Source organism: Calidris pugnax, unplaced genomic scaffold (assembly GCF_001431845.1).
Source record: "Calidris pugnax isolate Ruff unplaced genomic scaffold, ASM143184v1 scaffold219, whole genome shotgun sequence".
NCBI lineage: Eukaryota > Metazoa > Chordata > Aves > Charadriiformes > Scolopacidae > Calidris > Calidris pugnax.
The window spans coordinates 9,100,690-9,124,986 of record NW_015094507.1 but is presented as its reverse complement, the minus strand read 5'-3'; the positions used below and the strand labels follow the sequence as shown (position 1 = coordinate 9,124,986).

The 24,297-nt window shown below is 44.2% G+C and overlaps 1 protein-coding gene across 1 annotated transcript in view; it reads right to left on the bottom strand.

Moving 5' to 3' along the window:
• Positions 1-24,297, bottom strand: part of SCML4 (sex comb on midleg-like 4 (Drosophila)) — a 41,949-nt gene that overhangs the window by 1,213 nt on the left and 16,439 nt on the right. The window contains exons 5-6 of the mRNA XM_014964508.1: positions 12,994-13,260; positions 4,043-4,188 (exon numbers count right to left, since the gene is read on the bottom strand). Of these exons, the coding sequence (XP_014819994.1) occupies positions 4,043-4,188; positions 12,994-13,260 (413 nt within the window). The remainder of the gene's footprint in view (positions 1-4,042; positions 4,189-12,993; positions 13,261-24,297) is intronic.

The following is a 24,297-nucleotide window of genomic DNA, read 5'->3' as shown; positions in this document are numbered from 1 at the left end:
GAGCAGTTAAGGTCACTTTCTGATTAACTCAATCAATTAATGCTCTTCATTTTGCAACCCCCACTCTATCCATAATGGAAACTCTCTTCACCTTCCCTCTCTCCTTCCCATTATTTTAAGGAAGCTAAGGGAAAGTAAGAATAAGCGCTACATGTAATTAATATTTGCATAAGAAAGAAAAACAAATTCCTGGAACTGTGGTGCCATAGGGTAAAAACACTGTCAAGGGTTTGGTGCGGGGGCAGCTGTTTCTAAATGTTGAGTTCAGCATTTTATTATTTCCTTTATTATTACTGTGTAGGGGTCAAAATTAAACTCCATGACAATAGTATGCCAGAGGGAGCATTCATATCCAATTAAATATCTCATATTAGCCACGTCCCTGTGCAGACTGTTGGCTTGACTTCTCTACAGTATTACTGTGTCAGCCCTTTTAAAAAATAATTTAAAAAAGAAAAATTCTATAGCACAGTCCTCAAATCTGCAATAGCCCCACCAGAAGATCTTGAACGAGATCTGGAGCTGGTAAAATTCCGTGCAATTATCTTGTTTCACACGAGTTGAGATCTGGCCCACTGCAAGTTAGAATATTGCAGATCATTACCATGTTCCTGCAAGGGGATGGACACAGCAAACGTGTGAGCTGCGAGGTCATGATACAGTGGGTACAAACATACACCTTTCACCTGCAAGAAGGAGTATTGCTATGGTTGTGCCAGCTTCTTGTAGCATTTGTTCTGAGGCTACTGTTCAAAAAGCAGAGCAGCCCCTAAACAAGTCCTGTGCCATGCAAACAGGTATTGCACCTGGTGATGGATGTCCCCCAGGATGAGGCTTTTAATAAGAAAAGTGAAAGTCCCCATCTTCATGGGTGTTTAAGCACTTATTTCAGAGTGAAATTAAAGACTTCAGGATCTATATCCTGCCTGGGAGACAGATAGACATATATAAATCCCTACTTTTGTATTCTGCGATCTTGGGAACAGACTCCAACCCTGGTAAGGCCACCACCTGCAACAGGAGTGCAGTGAGTGGCAGCTCAGTGGTCAGTGCTCAAACACTCCAGATGAAGAAGGTCTAGGGAAAGCTGCATGCTTGCAAGTCTGGTGTCTAGCACAGGCAGAGACAGGTTTCTGTCTGAATAAATTGGATTAATTATGTTAAACTCAAAGATTTTTGTCTCTTTCATACATGCACTTGCCAATCGCTGGCCATAATTAAACTGTCAGACCGTAATGTTGCTTCAGTCCCTTCCAGCTTGCGTTTTCTACCTGCTAATTCCCTCTGTAACTCTTTCCCCTCCTCCATTTCCCCTCCCTCGGTCTTTCAACCAAGTCTTTCTTGCTGAGAGGGAAGCACTGCATGGGGCTTTCATGCAGCGCTGCTCCAAGGTCCCTGCCAGACCGATGGCTCCTTCGCACGAGGCCAAGAGACCTGTTATGAGCTAGGTGTTTGTCAGCACACGTCCCTGCTGAGGGAGCAGGGGACAGCAGAGGGCAGGTAGTAGGCGGTTTGGTGGACAACCTCAGGAGCTGCCTGTGACAGAGCTCTGTGGGTGCCTCAGCAAGAAGAAAAGCTTCTGCTCCTGCTGGGAAGAGCAGAGCCACCGTCATCCTTCAACACAGATGGCAACTGTGGAGGATGTGGGCTACACCTCCTTGCTGCACCCCGGGAGAGCCGGCTCTAGGGACTGCAGGCAGCACCCAAATGTCTTAATAGAGAGGTGGGAAAGAGCACTGCCCACCCACAGAATAACTGCCCCAGCCTTTCCTTCCTGGTGGTCCCACCATCCTCTCCCTCCCTGTGTCATAGCTCAGATGAGTTGATTGCCAAAGCAACGATTCCAGGTGATAGCTGGGCCCGGTCAATGACAGTAAGTGCTTCTAAGTAAATTATGCACCTGCTTCATAGAAAGATTGAACATACAGGAAGATATGGCTAAGGTTAATGGACTAATCACTTGTCTTTCACCCCTGGGGTCTGTGTGCTAATCCAGATGAGATTTGAAGGCTGAAAAATTGCAGGGACATATATAACTCGATGGCGTAATTGAATTGAGTTGTGTGGCAATCTTACCCAGGTTCTCACACCTGCAGCATATTTTGCAAGGAAACCAATGATAAGTAGAGCCCATGGGTGCAGAGTGTTCAACAAAGGATGACAGGGACAGTCTTTAGTGGCAATTTAGCTTGGTCTCTTTGGTCACAGAGCTGCTGTAGTATCATGGCATGCTCCAGCTGGCCCACAAGTGCCTGGAGCGTGTCACTACCTGGTTGCTAAATAAAAGCACGCTGCTCCAAGTGGAAACGAGACAAAACCTGTACTTTTGCACTGTCCATATTTACAAGATGAACTTTAAATGTTTCTCTCCTTCTGGATGTAGCTGTATGCCTCAGACCATGGCAATTCTCTCTCCTTTGCATGAAGAGTTTTCTCTTGATGCACAGCCCCTTCTGATAGTCTCAAAAATTCATGCTAAAGCAAGTTCCTTTAAATCTAAAAATGGCTTATTTATCTGCTTGGCTACCCACACGGCCAATGTAGGACATGTTTTCATTATCAGCTTATCAGGCAGATCTGACTTCTCTGCAGACGGCAAGGAAATTAGGCTGGCACCTGACCTGTAACTGCAGATTTGGTCCTAGCACCACTGTGCCTGCTCTGTTGTCCTCATCCCGCCGGCCTGTCTGCAGAATGGCAGATGGCTTCAAACACAGGCCTTGATGTCTGCTCACCCTAGGCGGGTATTGTTTTCATCTGCTCCTCAGCCACCTCCTCTCCTCAGTGCCTGGAAACCCTGCATCCAGGGTGTAGCTGAAAGTCCATCAGTTGTCTCCCTCGGCTGTTGTCTGCAGCCCCACAGTCACACCTGTCCCCACTGGCCCACGGGCAAGGAGCAGGACCCTGGTGATCAAGCCCTCTCCCTTGCTTTGCAACCTGGTGTGCTGAGCCGGAGTTTAGACCTAGGTCCAGGCACTAGCATCCAAAGCTATGACCTCCAGCGCCTCACAAGCAAGTGACTTTTAGGGTAAGATCCATTTTCATAGCCAGACTGAATTGATCAAGGAGAGATGGAGGAGGAGGAGGAGAAGGGGGATGAAGATGCTATTAGATGCATTGGTACCGACTCCATATACAACAGCAGACCAAGAAATTCAAGATCAGATGTGTGTTTACAGCCTTCCCCTTTACAATTAAAGATAGTATCATTTCCACCACTGGAGATTGCCTAGAAAAAGCAACTATCATATTCTCCAGTGAGTCAGCAGGTCTGTTAAATTTGGTTACGTAGTCACATAATATCGAGGGAAAAAGGATTAAAAGCTTGACTGTTTTGGGTTTCTTCTGCTAAGTGTCTAGAGAAACATAAAAAATCCTCTTTAGACAAGAATCACAGGTACCCTGGGAAAAAAAGTTGTGATTGAGATGAGGCTCTTTTTTGACAATTTTACAATGAAAAATGAGCACCAGATCCTCTGTGCTTTCTCTTAGGCTTGGCATAGAAACAATTTACAATGACGTAGTTGGGAACAAGTAGTGAGGGTTTTCTCGAGTTGTTGTTAGGGTCTCCCCATTGAAGGATAAACAGAATAGAATTAGGATAGGGTAGCATAGCATTAGAACAGAACAGAACAGAACAGAATAGAATAGAATAGAATAGAATAGAATAGAAGTTGGAAGGGGCCTACAACAATCATCTAGGCCAACTGCCTGACCAGTTCAGGGCTGACCAAAAGTTAAAGCATGCTATTAAGGGCATTGCCCAAATGCTTCTTCAGCACTGATAGGCTTGAGACATCGACCACATGTTTGAGTGTTTGACCACTCTCTCGGGTGATGTCAACCTTCCTTCAGCCCAACCCCTCCAGTGGTACTGAACACCTTGCAGGGTCCTGCAATCGACCTGGCTGAGTGCAAACGCTGCCTATAGCAGCCAAAGGCAGCTGAGGGGGTGTGCATGATGTGTACTGGCTATCTTTTGGGACTGCCCATGCACTTAGCTTCAGTTACCCAGAAGTGGCAAGAGCAGCCTTCTACATACGTGTTTTCTGAAGAGCTCCACGTGGGGACCTAAAGCGTGAGGGTCTGCATCCTTCACAAACCAAACCACGTCATCCACTGTCCAGGTCAAAGGATTCTTGCTTGATGGCCGAGCTGCGTCTTGTCGTTCTGGTGAAGGACTTGAGGCTATTGGTATAAAAAAGCCCACAACAGCACATTACAACGGCACGCAGGGGTTTCCTCAGTTTGTGAGCATGCAGTGGTACAGCAGCCTCACTGCAGCACTGGAGGTTGGATCTGTGTGTGCAAGCATCAGCCTGAGGTGATGGGGTGGGTGAAAGAAGGGGACTCGGAGCAGTTTCCAATCTGACTACTTATCAGGAGACGCAATCCCAGCTGGCAAATTGCGTTAAAAAACATGAAATCCTCAAGTTCCTGCTGGGGAGGGGAAAATGTGCCAGCTGCCAGGCTCTTAAACCAAGCTGCCCCTGCTGTCTGATCTGCAAGCAGTGGGGATCTTGGCTCAAGAAGACACCACCCTCCCACCTGGAGAGAAAGCACTTCAGCACCAAACAAAGGAATTTGACATTGAATGCGGAGGCTAGAGGATAAGATCAGGATTTAGCAAATAGCTGGGTTTTTTCTTCACATTCAGATAGTCACATTTCTTCACATTCAGACTTATCTTAGAGCTTAAAGGAAGGTCTCTAATCAATACCCTCCTAATGTTAGGCTCTCACAAAGGTGATGGTCCCCAATGAATGCCTATTTGGAAAGCTACTAAAACATGCGAAGATGAACATTGCACATGTGACTTTTTAATGGTATAAGCCCTGGATGATTTAAGGTCACTTCGGCTTGCTGTAGCTTTAAATCAAGTGAATAAATGCACATTAGAATGAAAGTGCATTTATGTTTTTATTCTTAGTCTCTGCAGAATTATAAATCTCAGCCTCCAAGTGAATATAATTTGCACCCCCACTTATGCTGCTTCACTATTACAATAACTATATTATGCTAGGTTACAGGAAAGCTGTTTAAATTTGCTTATATCCACACCAAGGAAACTTTGCATTAGCAGGCGGCAGCACACAGATGTATAAAATGTCACTTGCCCAGACCTGCTCATCTCTTTACGTTAAGGCCCAGTTTCTAATGAGAGAAGTGCAAATGGTGAGCAAGCAGGCACTGCAGAAGACAGAAAAGGAAACAGAGGAATGCAAGTAGAGGGAGACTATAGATACCTAAACTGGCACCTGGAGAAGTCCCAAGTAGCCAAGAGGGCTGAGCTGCTGAGGAGAGATGGGCTGAGCTCTCCAGAGAAATACTAAGCTTATAGAGATGGATTAAATGTATGTGAATCCCCATGCATGACTCAAAACACTATCCTAACGCATGTGAGCAAATGTCGTGGGCTGGGTTTGTGGATTATGTACGTTGTGATTCTATTGACTTCAATAGAGCTATGCTGATTTATATTAGCTGAGGATCTGCCCATATATGCCCAATAATGGCTTTATATGCATATTGGTCCTTTTTATTTTTTGCCACCATGCTCATTCCACAGTATAATGTAATGAGGCATATTTTGCAGTTACGAAGGATGAGCTCCGGAAAGCAGCAGTGCTATGAATGTGCAAATCTGGTCGATGGGCTTCATAATGGGATGTGATGTAAATATCATGATAATTACACTCTCATTTGCTAAGTCACTGTTCTGGATATAAAGGACAAGGAATAGCCGCAGGTCCTCTTAATTAGACAGCGAGGATTGGTGTTCGTATGGACTCAGGCGACCCTGGGCTCCGCTCACAGAATAAATGCAATACACAACGGTACAGACACCATCTGGAGCCTCTGGCATGAAGCGACGAAGACAAAGAGTGCAAAATGAGCGGGATAATCTTGGCCAACCCCTGGATCATCAGTAACATTGAGTAACTTTGTCAGGTACACGTGGGAGAACTAAGACTTGTCTGGGAGGCAGAAGGGGGAGTATTTCTCCCCTGCCTGATCTGCCGATGGACTGGGTGCCAGCTGATGTGTGGAGATACTGTGCACCTCAGCTCCTCAAACTAAAGGCAGGAAGAAAACCAGACTTTCACAAACCAACTGGGAAATAAAGGGCAGGGAGAGAAAGGTTTGGTTGCACCCAAAGGATTGCAGAAGTTTATGCTACTGCCATAATGCAGTTGGAGGAGATATGCCACTACCTAGGATCACGTTTTTTCCCTTAAATTTGTATGAATGTAAGGAAAGCCCACGGGGCTGAGCTTGGGATTCACACTGGGCACAGAGAGAGCAGCCCCCGGCCCAGTGACTCCTGCCCACAACCCACTGCTTCCAGAAATGCCAGGAAAGGGCAAAGGGGAACAGAGAGCCCCCAGAGAGGTCAGGAGCCTTCACAGGTATTGGAAATATCTGTAATGAAAGGAAGGAGGATGAGAAGAAAAGGTTGAAATGACAGAGGAATTCTATTCAATCCTTTGGAATCTAGCAATCAATAACATAAATCTGATTTTTTAAAGACAAATATATAAATGACCTTTCTAAAAAGACTGCATGGCTAGAACTGTTCCAGGTCCCAGCAGGTGAAGATAACCCTTTCAGACCCCTACCTGAGGTACAATATAATAATATAAAACCAAGAATTATCTGTAGATACTAACTCTTCAAAGATGGTTTCATCTTTCTTTACCTACCTACAGTCAAGTCCTGGACACTTGGCTGCTTTTTCATTAATTAAGATGTGCTATCTTATTTGTGTGTAAGGGGCTACCTTTAAACGTTGTTAGTAAAACTGGGATGCCACCAGCTTGCAGACAAATGTCTTGAACACAGTTTGTAGCTGGTAAGTCTGGAAACAATCTGTTTTTCCATATCTTTTAAAATGTATTTTGTTGTTTAGTTTACTCTGACTTTTTAACATTGTAGTTTACACATTTAAGTGTAATCTCTCTATTTACAACAGAAAATAAATCATTTCATGTCTACAAAAAGGCATGGGGTTTGTTTCAATAGCCTCACTTTACTGAAATATTATATTAAGCACAAAAGTGTTTGATGGCGGCAGGGCAAGTACTATACATTTTTTCTTATCTGAAGGTATTCACACTTAACCTAAGAATTAGATAAATGAGGAAGTCTCATGTCTCCCGGGTATCCTATGCCATCCTGTCATCAGAATTAATCAAGATGATAATGAATACTCAGATTACAAAGAGATGGGAGTGCTCGCGACCAATAATTATTTTTAGAGATCGTAATCTAGGTCAAATCCAATTTCCTGTTTTTGACAGGTGGCAAAAATTTGTCAAATTAATGGAATGGGATATGGAAATTTAGGTAATCAGAGGGAAGCACTTCCCCCTCCTGCCTGAAGCAGTGTCGGGGAAGGAGAGTTGAAGAGGTTCCTCTACAGGGGAAGATCTCAGGGCATCCCAGTTGAGACCATTGCCTGCGCAGAGATGGATGGAGATATCAGGTCAGTGGCCAAAGCATGGCAAAGCAATGGAAAGACGTGGCCTGGCTTGGTCTGAGTTCTCACCTCACACGGGATTTTCTCCGCCCCACACCTCTGGCCTTGGGACCTTCCTGAAAAGGAGTATGGAGAGAGAGAAAGCCAACAGCCGAACAGCTGCAGAGGCATGACAAGGAAACCCACTGCTAAAATGGAGTTAAACCTGCGAAAGAAGGAAAGATAAATAACAGACTCCCTAAATATGTTCTTGGCAAACAAACAGAGCCCAGAGGGAGCACGGTCATTGATAGATAAGAGTGGAAAGGGAGTGACAGATGAACTTTAATACTGCTGCGGGCCTAAATGATTTCCTTGCCTCAGGGGAAGGGGGTGGGAATGAAATTTTAAAAGGTTCTCTCTGATTGCACTGGAGCAGATAATAAGGAGCAGCAGATCTACTGAAACTAAGCAGAAGTAGCAGGCCCTCAAAGGCGCAGAGGAATGGGAAACATTTTAAAAAACAAGCAACCTCCCACTATAAACAAGGACAGGAGAAAGGCTTTGTAGAAGACACTTTTCCAAAAGTCTAAGGCACACCAAGCAGGAGAAGAGCAGAAGCATCAGAAAATCAGGCCTGTGGGAGAACACAATTGCAGGATATATAGGGGTGCGGGGTGTGGGGGGGGGGTTGATGAGCCATAGTCAGCAGAGAGCTCTGGAGAGAAAATTGGGCATAGCATGTCAATTTGCCCTGACAGGCACTTGCAGGAGATGTCATGCACCACCTGGCTGGTGGCTTTGGCCCCACAGCATGGCAGGGCAGAGTCCTCGTCCCACCAGCGTGGCAGCTGCTCCTGCTCCCAACACGGCTCACATCGCATGGGGATGTGACATCGTGGTTGTTCCTCTGCCCACTGCAAGGGCACCCCAGCATCCAGCTGTGTGAGATGCAGCCATGAGCTGTGGCGTTAAAGATGCATTTGGGCTTCTCTTGATTGCTGCTCTTTTGCAGGATGGGTGGGGAGAAAATAGGAGCTCTCTGAAATCATGGAACCCTTCAGGCTCCAAAAACTAATCTGCAGTCTGTGTTTGCCAAAGAATTGGTACCCAGCTCTGAGCCCCGTGATGCCATCAGCAGCTCCTTGGCCACTGCCTGGGGGAGGAGCTGGATGTGGCCCCTGCAGGGTGCTTGCAGCATTATTCTGGAAAAGAGAAACTTCAAACCCTGCGCCCCCAGATGTTTTCTGGAAATAAATGTATTAGCAAGCAGGATTGCCTCTTTAACAAAGGCCCTCAGGTGATAATAATTAACTGCTAATATTGGATAATAAAATCTACATAAAAATAACAAGCTACAGGGCAGGGTTAAGGTTATTATGTTGTGGTTGAACACACAATTCTTCATACTTGGAATAAAGGCTTTGTTTGTTATGTAAGCAGGCTTGGAAAGGTTTATGATGTCCTTGACTATTCCTTCCCTGATTTAAGAGCTTCAATTTGGCAAATGATGACAGGAAAGTGCATGTTTATCTGTTAGCAGCCCCAACTGGCTTTCTGAAATGAGATTTTTTTTGTTTGTTTCTTTGAATTTTTTAGCATAATCATGGAGAATTAGACATTGAGCTTCTGATCACATTAATGAGAGCTTTGAGGTTTAATCTCATCCATTCCGCTTGAAAGACATGTTCTGCTATGCACGGAGATATGTTTTATGGTTATGGTTTTTTCCATGATATTTGCCCACCATGATAAATAAGGCAAGCTATTTTTCAAAAATATCCATAAATAAAGAGGATTGGTTTGAGGTTTCAGAGAGAAATTCTTCCTCTTTTTAATGAGTCTTGCCCATCTCTGCCTTGTAAGTATGCAAACTGAGAAGGATAAGAAGAGAGACTGGCATGCACCACTTACTCATCTTTGCTTACTTATGATTCAGCAGCATATAAATTATCCCTAGAAAGAGGAAAAATACACAGAGAAGCATTGTAGTAAGAGCGTAGATTCCAAAGACCGTTGCAACAGAGAGTCTGCAAAGACAATAATCAAACTCTAGTGTGGTGCACTAAGTCAATTGCAGGAAAATGTGCATTTTTAAAGTCTGGGATTGGCAGTAAAAGTGGAAGCAGCATGGTAGGTGAATGTATAATAGCTGTGAGAATACAGTCTTTAATTTTAAGAAGGAGCAGGCAATGCTTTGTAGAACTCTGTAGTGGGAATTCCAGCATTACAGAGCTGATGCTATCGCAAACAGAGTAGGAGATGAAACCAGGCTGTGACTGAAAACAGCACAGTTTCTTTAATGCTAGAAGTGATATCATAATGATTCTGTGGGCACCTTGACTTCGTGGATGTCTGTGTTGCCCATCACAGCGACTGAAAACATGCCTGAGAGCAAAAGCTCTCCTCTGCCTCAGAGGACACAGGTCCTGCTGTGGACTGCTGGAGTCTCCAGAAGGCAGCTGAGTGGATCACAGTAAATATGATGGATGGTCGTGGCACAAACATGCACTAGCCATTTGCGCTGCTGTACGTGGTGGAGTACAGGGGTTTGCTATTCCTCCTTATGGAGACCTCGACAGCAAGTCAATCTCCATATGGGTTTGCATGTACCTTTATGGTAGACTCTAATCTACAATGGATGATACCAGGACTAATAAATTGTTAATAATTGTAAATAAGTGATATTGACAAATCAATAACCATTTTCATGTTGTTCACTGCATAACTACCAGCTTTAGGGAGCCTTTACTGTTGAGCTGGCCTGATGACCCAGAGGTCCCAGAGGAGCTAGTCTTCACAAATGTCAAATGCTTGTCATGTAAAAAATACTAAGCGGTTTTGGGATGAGTCCTGTTACCCCAAAGTATCATATGTAGCAGCTCAAAGTCACTTGTAACTCCTTCAAAGACACCCAAATGTCACGGGTGCCTAGTCCTAAAGCAATCTCTTTCTCTTTGCTCCTCAAAGTGCTTTAATATATTTCAAGCTAGAGTGACACAGGAACCTGCAAAGCCTATTTACTTCATGGCCATTCCATGACTTTTCTCTTGGTTCAGCTCTGAAAAAATGACGTGCCATCTTCTAGGCTTTCATTTTGTCAAGACTACAAGTTTTGTGGGAAGTCGTAAGAGAGATGAAGCTGTCTCCTGAAGCTTAGCTTCCCACCTCAGGACCGTGCTGAGTTTTCACAACACATTGGCTGAGACTGGGAAACAGTGACGTTCACAGTCAGAAACAAGATGGAAAGTAATGGAGTTGAACAAGATTAAGGACCTCTGATTTTAAGCTTCAGTCCCTTGAATGTAGATTCAAATCCCTGATACCATGGCTTTTCTCCACACGACACATTTTTAAGCACTGGAACTCTAACACAGTATTTTGTGGATGCTGAAAATGCACCAAGTATTCAATAAGCCACCGGGGGGTTCCAGAAAGAAAAAAATCTATGAAGGGTTGCTAAATATGAATCCACCACTTCTGGTTCAGGAAGTCTTTAAGCCAAAAATGTCTGAAGGACGAGAGGGTAGTGGGGAAGCATCACCATCTCTGCACTTATCTCTTTCCTGGGAGTGTGCTGCTGTCTTGTGCTGGAGACAGGATGCGCAGCTAGACAGACCTTTGCTCTGAACTGCCCTGACCCTCCCTATGTGCTACAAAGAGATAACAACTGATCCCAAGCAGAATGGTAAAGATTTTCAAAGCAAGCCTGTAGCAACATTGTTAAATCTTGGCTCCTCGCCACTGCCAGCTAAAAAGCTTGACGAAAGGGTCCCAGTTCTGCTAGGAGGCTCTAGGGAAGCAGTGGGAGAGGGGAAAATGAATCCTGTGCACAGTGAGCCTCTTGTCCTCCCAGCACCTGATTATGCCAGCCTGAGAGGCACTGAACAAGATCTGAAAGAAAGGGCTTTTCATTTCCTTTTCTTTATAACCGAAGCCCCCAGTTCTTAGTGACAACCTTTTACAAGTTGTTTGCAGTAGTGCATTTCTATACTATCCACTTTGCCTTGAGTAAAGTTGACTCTTTCAGTAAAGAAAAAATAATGATGAGAATTGAATGCTTATCTGTGCTCTGTATAATAGAGTAACATGGGGATAAGCCAGGGAAACAAGTGTGCAAAAATAATGGCAAAGTGAGTGATGGTTTTGAGCAGGTACTGAACATTTAGGAAGGCAAAATTAGATAAACAAATAAATACAAGGATAAATACCCATTATACATATTTTGCAAGAATAATGTTCTAAAATATTAAATAGTGAAAGTTCAGAAATAATAAACACAGATGTTGGGGAGGTAAGGGATATGAAGGAATTATGCGAAGATCTGCAGTTACTGGAAAGAAGCTCTGGAGTGGCTACCAAGCAAGAATATGCAGAATTGTTTGCAGTTTCCAAGGGAAATGCAAGGGCAGAAAGACAGTGCAATGGTAGACAAAGGGGCTAGGGGAACCAGCAAGTCTCCTGCAAATATATGAAGATTTTTTAAAAAATAATATTAGAGTGACAGTAGATTCCATTAATAAATGAGTAAGGGAAAGAAATTAATGACTTAAAAATGGCTGAGACACTCAACTCCTTTGTTAGATCTATCTTCAAAATGAAAAATGCATAAATGAAGTCTGAATAATTAGTAAGGGGCGAAGACACTGTTTGAATCATGACTGATAAAGACCTGTTAATGAAGAACTTGGAAAATGCAAACAAAGACAAAGTTAACAGAAGTTCAGGGAATTAGCTAACCCGTTTGATGAACCCAGGTAATTTCTAGAGAAAAAAATATGACAGCTAATAGGGAACATAGATAATGGGCAGAGAGACTGACCCAGAAAACCTAAATCCTAGCAGGGTAACTGGACAAGAATACAAAGAAAGGGGAGAAGAAGGGTTGCTGAATGCAGTGGTTCCCATGGCATCCCTTGAATTTGCAGATAAACTTTGTGTGGCTTTGCTTCCTGAAGGATAAAAGAGCCTCGAGCAGTGAACTGCATGATTTTTAAAAATATGTGTTTTGCTGGGCAGTCTTGTTCAGGCAAAATCTGGGTTGGTTCATGATTAAAGGGGCAGGAAGGGCCACGCAGCTTGGAAGCAAAACCTTTTGCTAAAATGCTTTGGGGCAGGCACTAATATTTGGGTTTGCTCTGCATCGTATCTTCTACACAGCTGGTGTCACACAAATAACAGGTACCTGCCTGCAGACAGTATCAATCTTTGGGAGGAATGTCTTATATATTAATATTTATATCTGTAAGTCAATAATAACAGTTGTGATTGCCACACGATTATACATAATACATATGTTTACATAATTAATAACAGCATTAGAAAACATTCACCCTTTAACTTAATGATGAACAGATTGATTATGTGTTTACATAGGTTATTATTTCTCCTTCTAAATGGAAGCTTGAGTGGTCTGGACGGATATCAACCCAGACCCACCTCACTAATCTTCCTGGGAATTTGGGAGTGAGTTAAGACTCCAGCATGGCACCAGCATAGCAACACACATTGCTAAATGGAAGATGTTATATTACCACTTCTGTTTCCGTCAAGATAGGTCCCGTTCCTTGTTGGGCTGGAGGTCTGATGCCACAGGCCAGTAGACGAGGACCCCCCTGAAGATATCTGGGCAGGACGATGGCTACAGGAGGAAGAGGAGCCTCCAGCAGGACGTCCATCTGCAGGACTCTGCCGCATGGCATACACGGAGCCCATGCAACCCAAGGCAGAATCAGCAGGATCCACGCTGTACCGTTCCACGTTTGCAGCATCAACCAGGTAGTCCTCAGGTAGGACCGTTTCTGCTCAGGAAGCCAAGACACAAAAGAAACATCAGTAAAACAGAACCAATTTTTAATTCAGCCCTTGAAAAAAACCACTTTTTCCAAAATTCCCTTTTTTTTGGCAAAAATTTTAACTCCATTTCCAACTTTCTGTACAGACAGCTGGCTGCAGGAGGGATCCTTGCTGAGAATTAATAAATAATGAAGGGAAGTACAACCACTCGGAAGTCAGTAGAGTCACAGCAGGAAAACTATGGCTTGATGTGTCTCATCCATCTCAGTTTATGGCAATATTCTCTGTAACGTCCTGGGCCACTGACTGGTGGGTCCCATTTGCCTCACAGTGCTCCCCAAATACCACCGAGACTGGGGGATTGTGCCGCTGTTGTTTGCTCTGTCTTTCTTTCAAAAGCATGGAGGTTGAATGGAGGAAGGCAGAGGAGGACAACAGGACAGGCAGTTTGTTGGGTTTGTAAAGCCTAGCAGCCAGTAGGAGGGAGTGAGGGTAATAAACCAAATTGTTTTGGCTGCAATTAACAAAATTAATCGGCAAATATCCTCAGCTGCAGAACATCCATCAGGCCCACAAGGAGAAGAGGCTTGGTGGCTGATAAGCACGCCCAAGGTTTATCCCAGGCAGAGATGTGTGAGTCACTCAGGCCCAGCTCAGGGTCAGGCATGCGTGCCACAGACCACTGCAAACCATTCTCTGATTCCTCTCCTCTCTGTTGCACTTTGCATACCATGTAGAAGTTAAATACCTTGCTTTTCAGACTCTTCCCAATAAACCAAATTTTGCACTTGCAGACCTATTTTAGAGAATTATATTCCCCTTTGCTTGGGGGTCTAATGCATGAGGCAGGTCTAGCCCCAGGTTTTGCCATACACAGACTTTTTTTTGCCCGTTCCCCTCAGAACAAGGTCCAGGTGCCTCTTGCTTCGCTGGACTGAGACCTCCGTGTCTGTGTCATTGTCCTCCTCTGGCCAGCCCCGGTCTCCTCCCAACAGGCCTCAATGTTGAGGCTGTATATAATAGAGTTTTCCTTTTAATCTGCATTTTCACTGTTTCCCTTTGATAAAAAAAAATAAAACAAATCAAAAAACCTTGGCAGCTGCATACAGTAGTTGATGTTAAACAAACATGATTTAGTTTGACAACTCAAATACTCAAGAGTTGTGCCATGCCAGCATCCTGGCTCGTGTGTCAAGCCATAGCACAGATTTTTGTTACATGATAGCCTGACTTTTCATTTTCTTGTTGCTATCTTTTAAGACTTTGCCCTGTTCTGTGCCAAGGCTGGACTCGCCATAAGGCAAACATCAAATCTGAAGAACAGCTGTAAATGTGAAGTTTCCTTGCTTTTGGGCACTTGCCTTTGCAACTGCAAGTAACTTTCCTTTAGCAAGGCTTTTTTCCCTTAGATAATTTGGTTCCTTACAGCATGCATTCAGGTACCCTGCTGCTTCCTGCCAGGGATTTCTGAGCTTGATTCTCTCACAAATACAGATAGGGTGTAATTCAATTGAATTCAACGGAGTTCAACTAATGTAACACTAACATAAGCGAAATGGGAATCAGACACTCTGAACCTTTCTCCCTAACCTCCAACAGATGCCAAAATTGTATAGCAATTGAGCTAAATACCTTGCTTTTCAGACTCCTCCCAATAAACCAATGAAAATCCAATCAAGCCTCCCCATTCAAAGGAATTTAATTACTGTGTAGAACACTTGCAATAAAAGCCTCTTACGCATAAAGAAGACAGCTCTTTCTGCAGCATCCTGCCTGCACTGCATGGAATAATTATGCCTCTTGTGAATCATTACCTCTTTATTCCAGGAAAAGAATGTTCTTTTAATATGATTACAATATGAAGAAGACACAGACTATCAAAACAACAAACAGCACATTAAAAGAACCCTGCTAAATAAACGGCATACAGCTTTTATTACTATGGATATAAATGACTCCAAAATTTGTGAGCAGACACTGGGGATTTTTTGACTGATGTCAGACTCTCTCAGTAGTCTGCATGAAGTAAGGCATGTGCGGGTGAAATCTCCCCATGGAAGGACACCCATGGGTTGTGTATGAGACTGTGATGAGGAGGCACACGCCGTCAGTTCTGCTCTTGACCCTGATAAGACTTTTTCTTGGTCTAGATCATGTTATCCCACAGGTCTCTGCCTTGGGTTCCAAAATGGGAGTAATGATCCCTATTGCTACAGACCAAGCAGGACCCTCCATTCATTACTGTTTGAAACATGCCCCAGTGGAAGGAGCTCTGTGAAAAGTCAGGCTCCACTGTCCAAAAACTACAAAAGACTGTGGGAGCTCTTTGTGTTCATAGTTCTCCAGCCCCTTGTTAGTTTGTACCACAGAGAAGCCCCATGAGTTGGGGCTGCACCGATGATACGTATGAAAATACCTGCATTTTGTAAGCTCCCAGAAGGCCTTGTAAAGTGTATGGTTTGCACAGCTACTAGTCCCACTTTGGCCAATTAGGGGAAAACATGTTTTCTAAGACAATAGAATAAAACATAACTCTCAATAACCTCAGTAGAGGTTTAAAATGCAACAGTTTCATAAATCTGTAGCTTAGCCCTTCTCTGTTCTGTCACACTTCTGTATTTTATTTTCTAGGTAGTCAGCAGAAGGGCACACACTAGCAAGAAATTAGTAGACAATGTTTTAAAGCAGGATTTATGAGAAAGCTGCTTTGAGCACAGCAGTCTCCAGTACAACTACTCACCACCCTGAGATGCTCAAGCCATTTTGGCATAGTTTTCCTTTCCATGAATGGTCCACAGGCAAATGGACTGAAAAGCCCAAGGCTGTTACACCCAGCACACCTTAAAAATGCAGCAAAGGAGGAGAGAAAAAAACCCAACTGCTTTTCAAATTTAAAAATGCACGTTTCTTTAGCTGAGCATCTTTAAAGTAGCAGCCTGTATGGTTCCTAGCCAAACCTCTGAAGACGGGTCAGCTGAGAGTTAAAACAGCACGAGAACCTGAAGCTCACATGCCAGCTCTCTGGAGTGACCTTGGTCAGGTTATCCATCATCTCTGGACACCAGTTCTCCATGAAGATGAAGAAAAATACTTGTTTTGTCTCTCATCTGTGTAACACGTGAAGTCCTTTGCCTCGGCAGCATCTGTATGCCACTACAGCGTGCCACATGGATCTATACTGCATGTGTGAATACACAACACACACAGTGGACCTTTGGTAGTATCTGGGAATAGAGACTCTCCAGAAAGACAAAAAAATTATGCTTCCCATTGTGCATTAGGGAAGCAAATGAAAATCAGTTTCAAGCAGGAAATGAAGAAGAGTGTAAACCCAGGGAATGTGATCCTTAGCTGACATTTTCCTGAGCAGATCTAATCTCTCACTTATTCTTTATAATTAAAAAACTCAAACAAAGTTTTATTCTGCTGAAATCTCTCCTACAGTTAGAAGCTCTTTCTGCACTCCAGAGACATGCTCTATGAAATTGCGTGGAGCACGGATGGACACTGATCCCCAAAACAAGGAGGTCCTCTTTTACACACTGGTAGCTTTCTGGGACAACTGCCCTTCCTTCTAGGCCAATACTTTCACATCATTTCATAACCTTTCATTCCACCACCTGCAATGCTCGATGATATGTATTTGCTCTAATTAAATTCCCCATTAACTTCTTTTCCTCACAGTCAATATAGATTTCTTCCTTTCTTTTCTCTGCCCCCACCCCCTTCTTTTTTTGTGTTGTCTCCTATTCCTCGTATCGTTTAGTGATGGGCTTTGCCCTCTGATCCTTCCCTGTACCTTTTTAAGTGCTACCATATATTTTCTATAATGGGTTGACCAGATGCGAACTCCATATTTTAAGTGGCATGATATCATAGCTTCCTCAGACTTCTCCTCTCCCCCAGCCAAGGCCAACCTTTTCTCATCTCCCAGTGGTTTTGAGAGGAGCCAGCCACAGTGTCAAAATCCTATCGAGACTCTCCTTGTAGGGTTTTATCTTCACCCGTATTTCATAGTTCCTGAGCTTGGCTCCAGCTCCCCACACAAGGATGGCATTTGCCCTGTCTGGGAGGCGGTGGCAGGGAGTAAGAGGGGACAGTTTGAAGCAGCTGTGGAGGTTAGAAACCCTGCATCTCAGCAAATAAAAGTGGGGAAACACAAAAAGCAGATGCAGCAATGCAGAAGGAAATACTTAGGTGAGTTTAAGCATCAGTACAATCTAGTGTAAGCTGGAGGGGAGAGGGCAGAGAGATCTAAACATTATTTAAGAGTGCAAAAGATATGCCTTGGTTCTGAACTGCTATCTTCTCTTTTAACATTAGCTCTTAAAAGATTAAAAAATAACTTTTTCTGTGTCTGCCAAACAGTCTCATACATTTCTGTCCAGTCAGAAATGGACCATGCACCTTATCTCCCTTGTAGCTTGAGCCTGCATGCATCTATCTGAAGATAAGAGCTTCCTATGATGGATTAAGACTTTCCAGCTCTGCCTGCTGTGATTTACTCTGGGATTACAGCACCAGCCCATTCCTTTTGAGTCCCAGCGCCCGTCCAGACATGCAGCACAATGAAAATATGATGACACCCCTTAGCAGGCGTTTCTACACCGTGCCAGCACCGCTCTCTGGTGCGTGCATCTGCACCCCGCACGGATGGGCAAGGAACCGGACCTTTCCCACACCAGCCCGTGGCTGCCACGGTTTGGCTGGACGAGGAAAGCGTTACGGGGAGAGACATCTGCTTCGTGGCAGCGGAGACGAGCCGCTCGCCAAGGCAGAGTGGCACGGAGACGTGTCCCCGAGGAGCCACAGCATCCCCGAGGCTGCTGCAGAGAGGCAGCGAGTGAGCAGGCAGCCCAGGGCATCCGCTGACAGCAGTTCAGGGCTGTCACCCCTGCGGTTTTCTGTCTACGGGTTCACTTCTGCGCGGTTATAGGAACACACAACTGCATCCACGGGGGAGTAAAAGCAGGGGTACTAGTCACTCAGAATAGGAAAATGTAAATAAGCCTCATCCACCTGTGAATGCAGATATTATGAACACTGAAATCACGGCCACACTGTGGAGATAAAACCTGCAGTGAATTCTCCAGGGGTTAGTCTGAGGCTTTACTGCACCATGTATCATCTCGCTCTGTCCTAGCTGTTAAAAAATATTTTGTGGTAACTGAAATACCGAATCCCCCAAGGAGAAGCTGCCAGTCAGTTAACATCAAGAATCTACATTTTTTAGAGAATTTTCCAAAATCCAGTGTTGTCCTGATTACAAGGACTTCAGCATAGGCAATTTTTTTTTCATTATTTAAACAATTTCCCTTGAGTGTTTGCAGTCCAGACAACAGCCACATTGTGTTTAATGCAGTAGAACCAGGGAATGAAACTGGCTGGGAACAGATCAACACGGTTTTATTGTCCAAAGTGAGTAAAAAGGTAGAGTAAATTCACAAGCTAGCTGCTGACAAATTTATTAGATTTAATAATAAAAGGTGCTCATGTGTATAAATTACCCATCGAGGAATTTTTTTTTAAGTGCTTGGGGATGATTGAGTAAATATCTTGTGTTGCAAGTAAGAGGTTTTAATCCTGTCTTACAGCACAGGTAAATTGTTCAGGCACTGCTTACCCTCGAATGAAAGCAAAGGGATTTCAATTACAGGGATCCGGCCTTTAGAAAAAGTCTTCCTTCGATCTTTTCTCCCTGATTTCAGACCTGCTCCTCCATTCTCTTCCCTTCTCCCTTGCCTTTATGTTACACCAAAGTGTACATCATGAAAAGGAGATTTATCAGGGTTGTATAGTTTTGTGCCTTAGCACAGCAATAGTTCCGCACTGGCAGAGGGAGATGGGAGAGGCTGCGATCGATCTTTTCTGTCTCCAGCTTCTAGCAGTACCTAGAGGGGCTTTTCTATCCAGGTAGTTTATAAGGTACTCTGCATGCTTATAAATCAGCATTGATAAAAGTCACAAAGAGCTGTATATAAAATAGACTAGATGAAAATGACTGTTTTACCTGAAAATTCCAAGGTATTATATACTGGGATTCTCTGCAGCTGAAGTACTTCTGTTTCTGTGCATTTCTGTTCTGTTACCACCATGATGAATCTCCCTGAATTATGTTGGTTTACTACTGGCTTAAAATATTTAACAGCAATTTTTTGTGTGAAAAACAAATATTTTGAGACACAAGGAGTGAGATGTCTAGAGCAAAGTGCAGTAACTGCAAAATAAGCCGTGTTTGCCCATTAATAACTAGTAATATCCTCCAGAAATTAGGTAGAGCCCATACAAAGCATAAGCCTGTGCATGTATTTTTATGTAGGTATAAGACCTTTTATAAAGTCCTTGCTTCATTTCTCCCTGCCCAGTGCTGCAGCTCAGATTTATATATACTTTCTGATATTTCTTGTGTGGATTCTTCTGCCATATAAACACAACATAGCTGGGCCCTAGAGCATTAGTTCCCCTTCACAAATCCTGTCTTTTCCTGCCTTCTCTGCTGCTGCTTCTCATGTCCCTGGCCAATCTCAGTCCCAACAGCCAAGAAATCACCAATTACCCTTTCTCAGGATAATTTTATCCCCACCTCTCCCCATGATTCCACAGAGCCAGTTTCACACCAGTGAAGGGAAGCTGGGCTTGCTCTGGGACCCCATCCCAGGACTCACCCCCAGCCTCACTACATTTCCTTAATTTTGGCTTTCTGCTGAAGTCTAGCAAACCAAACTGCATATCACCGCCAACAGTTTGCTTCCGTTACTCTCTTAATTGCTTTAATCTCCTGCTCTGCACTCATTTTGCCAACAGACGAATGATCTTCAGGCAGATGCTGTGTATTACTGCTATCTGAAAGGCACTCTGATGTACTCTGTATAATTACCACAAACAAATAAATCCTAAGGAGCTGGGGAGCACTGTTGGTTAAACAGGGGCCAAAACTTTTCCAGAAAAATAATGGGTGTTCTATTTCTATGGAGCTAGAAATGCCATTGTGTGTGGGTTTCCACTTCTTTTGTAGTGAACTGGAAAAAGATAGAGAGAAACACAAGGTGGATAAAGAGAGATAAGGGAGGAAGAGCCTTTTAATCTTTTAATCTAAAAGGCTAAAATAGAGAGCAACATGGGGGAGGAGAAAAACTGAGCTGAAAAACTGAAGAACATCCACGCAAAAATCAATAACGTCCCCTGAAAAAAATTCTGAATCTGCTTTGAAACCTGTTAAATGGAAATAGCTCAAAGACAAGACTCCCTTTTCCCCCCTTTCAGCTGTCTCTGCATCCTCCCACAGAGGTGCAAGCCCAGGCCCTGCCACAGGCATCACATAGATAGTCCCAGAAGCCAGGGCCCTCTTGTTCACGTTCACAAAACATGAGCAAAGGTTCATCTTTCTTCCAAAACATTTCTTGTTCAGTCTTCTGCTTGGTAAGTGGTGGCTTGGCTAGCTCTCCTATCCACCCTCCACTGCCTTAGCCAGCCTTTCTATTACCCTGGCTGTGACAGCAACCCAGCAGCAAGGAGCTACACATCTAATTGCCCATGGCTTTCATGGGCTATCAAAGCCTACACTGATGCATCCCATGTGGTTCCCAAGTGATGTTATCTAATGTGGCTTGAAGTGGCACAAGGTAAGGATCCTGAGGATCATCCTTTTCCCCCCTCGCATCTATGAAAAATCTGGTGGGTCATGCTGGCTTATGCATGTAGCACTTGGATGGGGGGGTAGATTTTTTATCAGCAGTTGTGGCCCGTGGCCTGCTGATCTGACTACCTGAAGTATGGGTATATTGGATCACGGGTGTTTGTATCAATATTTAAAAAGTTTAGGAATGGAAATTCCTCTTTCAACTTTAATTCAAGCTGTTTAAAATCAAAGCCCAGACTCCTAATTTCAGACATCTCCTAAAGGAATCATGTAGCTCTATGGAAAAGTCTTAACCAACTAAAACAAAGTTAAAGCCAAAACTGAAGCTAAAACAAAGTTACAATCGCATGATTTACCTGACCAAGGCTCTAAAAGAGTGTCCGTGCTTCCTCCACATGACTGCGCATGTAAAGCTTGAATAAAATGTTTATACCCAGGGGTATTTTCTTCTGTAGTGGATATGATCTCATCCATCATGCTTCATGCATTTACGCCCACCATTTCATCTACTTTCCTTATGCATACCCTTTGATATGGAAAAAAAAAAAATAAGAGCATCTTTTTTCCCTTCTTTAAACTCGGTTTCATAGCCTAGCTCTCTCTTCTAATCTCCATGGCTGCAGCCCAGGCAATCTCCAGCAGTGCCAGTGCCTGTGCCATGGCCCTGAGCACATCTTTGGCTGAAGGACAGAAGGCCCTTTGGGTTTCTCCTCTTCCACTGCTGGGAGCAGAACGCCTACCACCCTGAGGGGTAGCTTTTCAAAAGGGATGGGTTTTCTTGCACCCCCTCAAGACTGTGGAGGTAAAACAGCCTGGCAGAAGGCGAAGGAGAATTTCCCTTGGGCTGTCTGCTGGAGGGGTGTCTACTTATAGCTTCATTGCTTCGCATCCACAAGGAGAAAAAATTTCATAAACTTAAAGGAACAGAAAGGGATTCTTTCTTCATTTGGGGGTTAGCAAACAGTAATCACCCAGTATAAGGGTCAGAAGACTCAACTTATCCAATTCTGCCAATTCTACAGAGTGCAAGCAAATTATATCGCAAGTGAACTTCATCTCTCCCATCCATCTCTTACTTTTCTTCCTGCCAGGATTTACCCATTAGTGTACATTTCATCAGTTTCTTCCGGTCTGGGTTTAAAGGGCCTAAATACTGAAGCTTCTACTACCACTCTCGCGAAACTTCTCCATGGGAGCATCGCCCGACTGTCTCTTTTCTTTCACCCTCCTGCTTTTACTTCCTATCTCTTGTACCATCCTAAACTGTTCCTGTCCCTCCCCAGGTTTCTGAGTGACAACATGCAGCTCCAGCTGCAACTTCCTCTCTTTCTGCTGTGCCACAGAGTTACCAGCCTGCATACTTCGTTTCAGGAAGCCAGTCCTGGGGATGGTGCTCCAGCTGGATGGTGCTCCAGCTGCAGGCAGAACCTCAGCAGGGGGTTCCTCGGTGGGATGTCCTGCCCTGGCCTGTGTCAGGTCTGGAGAGGGAGGAGGTGCCTGCCTGCTGATGGATGCACAGACTAGGAGGGAAGGAAGGAAAGAAGGCAGAAAGGAAGGATGGAAAGAATGCCAGCAGCCATCCCACCCTTTCTTTGCTCTACTACAGGCTCTGGCATCAATTCAAATGCCCCAAAGACCAGGCAAGCTTTTTATATTAGACTTTGCTGTGGTTGGATGGCTTGTGCAGTTCCTCTGCTCCCTCTTTAAGAGTGACCTTAATATTTTATTTATTGTTTAAAGGATAATGTTCATAGTAGAGGAATATATGAGGCAATAAATGGCCTTTGCAGGTAATTAAATGCTGAAGAGAGCCGAAGCTATTGACAGCCATAAAAGCCATTTATTCTGAGTGCACTGAGAAGCCAGGAGCACTGTTCCTCATAGCAGGCAACAAGACAAGATTAAACAAGCCACGGTACTAGAAAAAGGAAAGACAACATTTTTCTTGCCCTCTCAGGGCTTGAAATTTCTGAGCTGCTGTTTATTTGGTGCTTGGAACAGAAAATATTGATTGTAATAATATGTGGTTTTCTATCATGTTACTCTTTTTTCCTTAGCTGTTTTAGAAGAGCTTTGCACATGGTGGCAAGAATTATTGCCCTCCTTGGACAGATGCTCAAATAAAGGCACAGCAGGGAAGGGTGCCTTGCCCACACAATCAATGGGAAAGTCTCTGACAAAATCCACCTCCCAGCCCAGTGTCTTGCCTTCTAGTCACACTCCTATAGTGCATTGCTACAGCTTGGAAGAGCCCACCTTCCTACATATAGAGGCCCTGATGTGCCATAGGGTACCTCTACCTCCTGCTGTGCATCTGCTTCATATTGGGCCTGGCCTTCACCACTGCCACAAGAAGTGCTGTTCTATGGGCAGTGGTATGAGACACCATATGGTATCTACTCATACAAAGTTGACTTGGCCACGGGGAGAGGAGCAAGGCTGGGGACCTTATCACAGCCCTTGCTGCCATCCCCCCTGATAAGGACAAGGGTATAGGGTGGCCACAGGAGTCCTCGCACAAAGAGAGATTTGCTGCAGCTACATGCAGCCATGATCTGCATGGAGCACAACCATTGTCTAACAGCACAAAATAACCAAAACCCAAGGTTCAGGACAGAAAAAGCAAGGAAAGAATTGACTGGAAGGGGAAAGAAGAAGACGCTTATCAAGTTTGATGCTTCCCAAATAAAAGAAACTAATTCCTTTTCTGTGCCCACCATCAGTTTGGCAAGAACTTTCATAGCAAACTTGCTTTTCTCTGAAAAATAACAGTCTAACACTGCCCAGGTGAATGTCAACAGTATGTAGGTGTTCCAGAAATGTCCTTTTGCCATGCCCACATCCAAGTCTCCATTAGCTCAGCATGGGAGGACTAATGAAAGGTGAACACTGAGAGTGTGGATGGAGACACTTCACAAGATCTCTGTTGGCTTCCCATCCATGTAGCCCCTGGCACACTTCACAGCATTTTCTGCAGAGTTCACCCAAATCTCGCTATCATTTTGGTTCAAACTACACTATCAGTCTCATGGAAAATTTTTGGGTGCAGCTCCAGTGGTGCTTTGAACCTAGATGTTGCAGAGCCAGGAAACATCTCACTATTTGCTGTAAAGCAGACCTGAAGCCAGATGAAGTCCTGTGAGTCACCCCACAGCTGCTCCCCAAAAATTGCTCTCATGAGCCAGAAAGTCTCCTCACAGATGAGAAGGAGCCATGGGGTATGTCCCCAGATGTGCCAAGATAAGGCAATGAAGCCACTGATGTTGGGAGAGGGCTGGAGAGGGATCCTTACCCCATGTGTGGTGCGAGAGGCTTTGGCAGAGCGTGGGGGCTCAGGTGCAGGGAGGGTAATGCACGGCCAACAAAGCTCATTGCAGAGGCCAGTGCTGGGTACAGCCCGGTG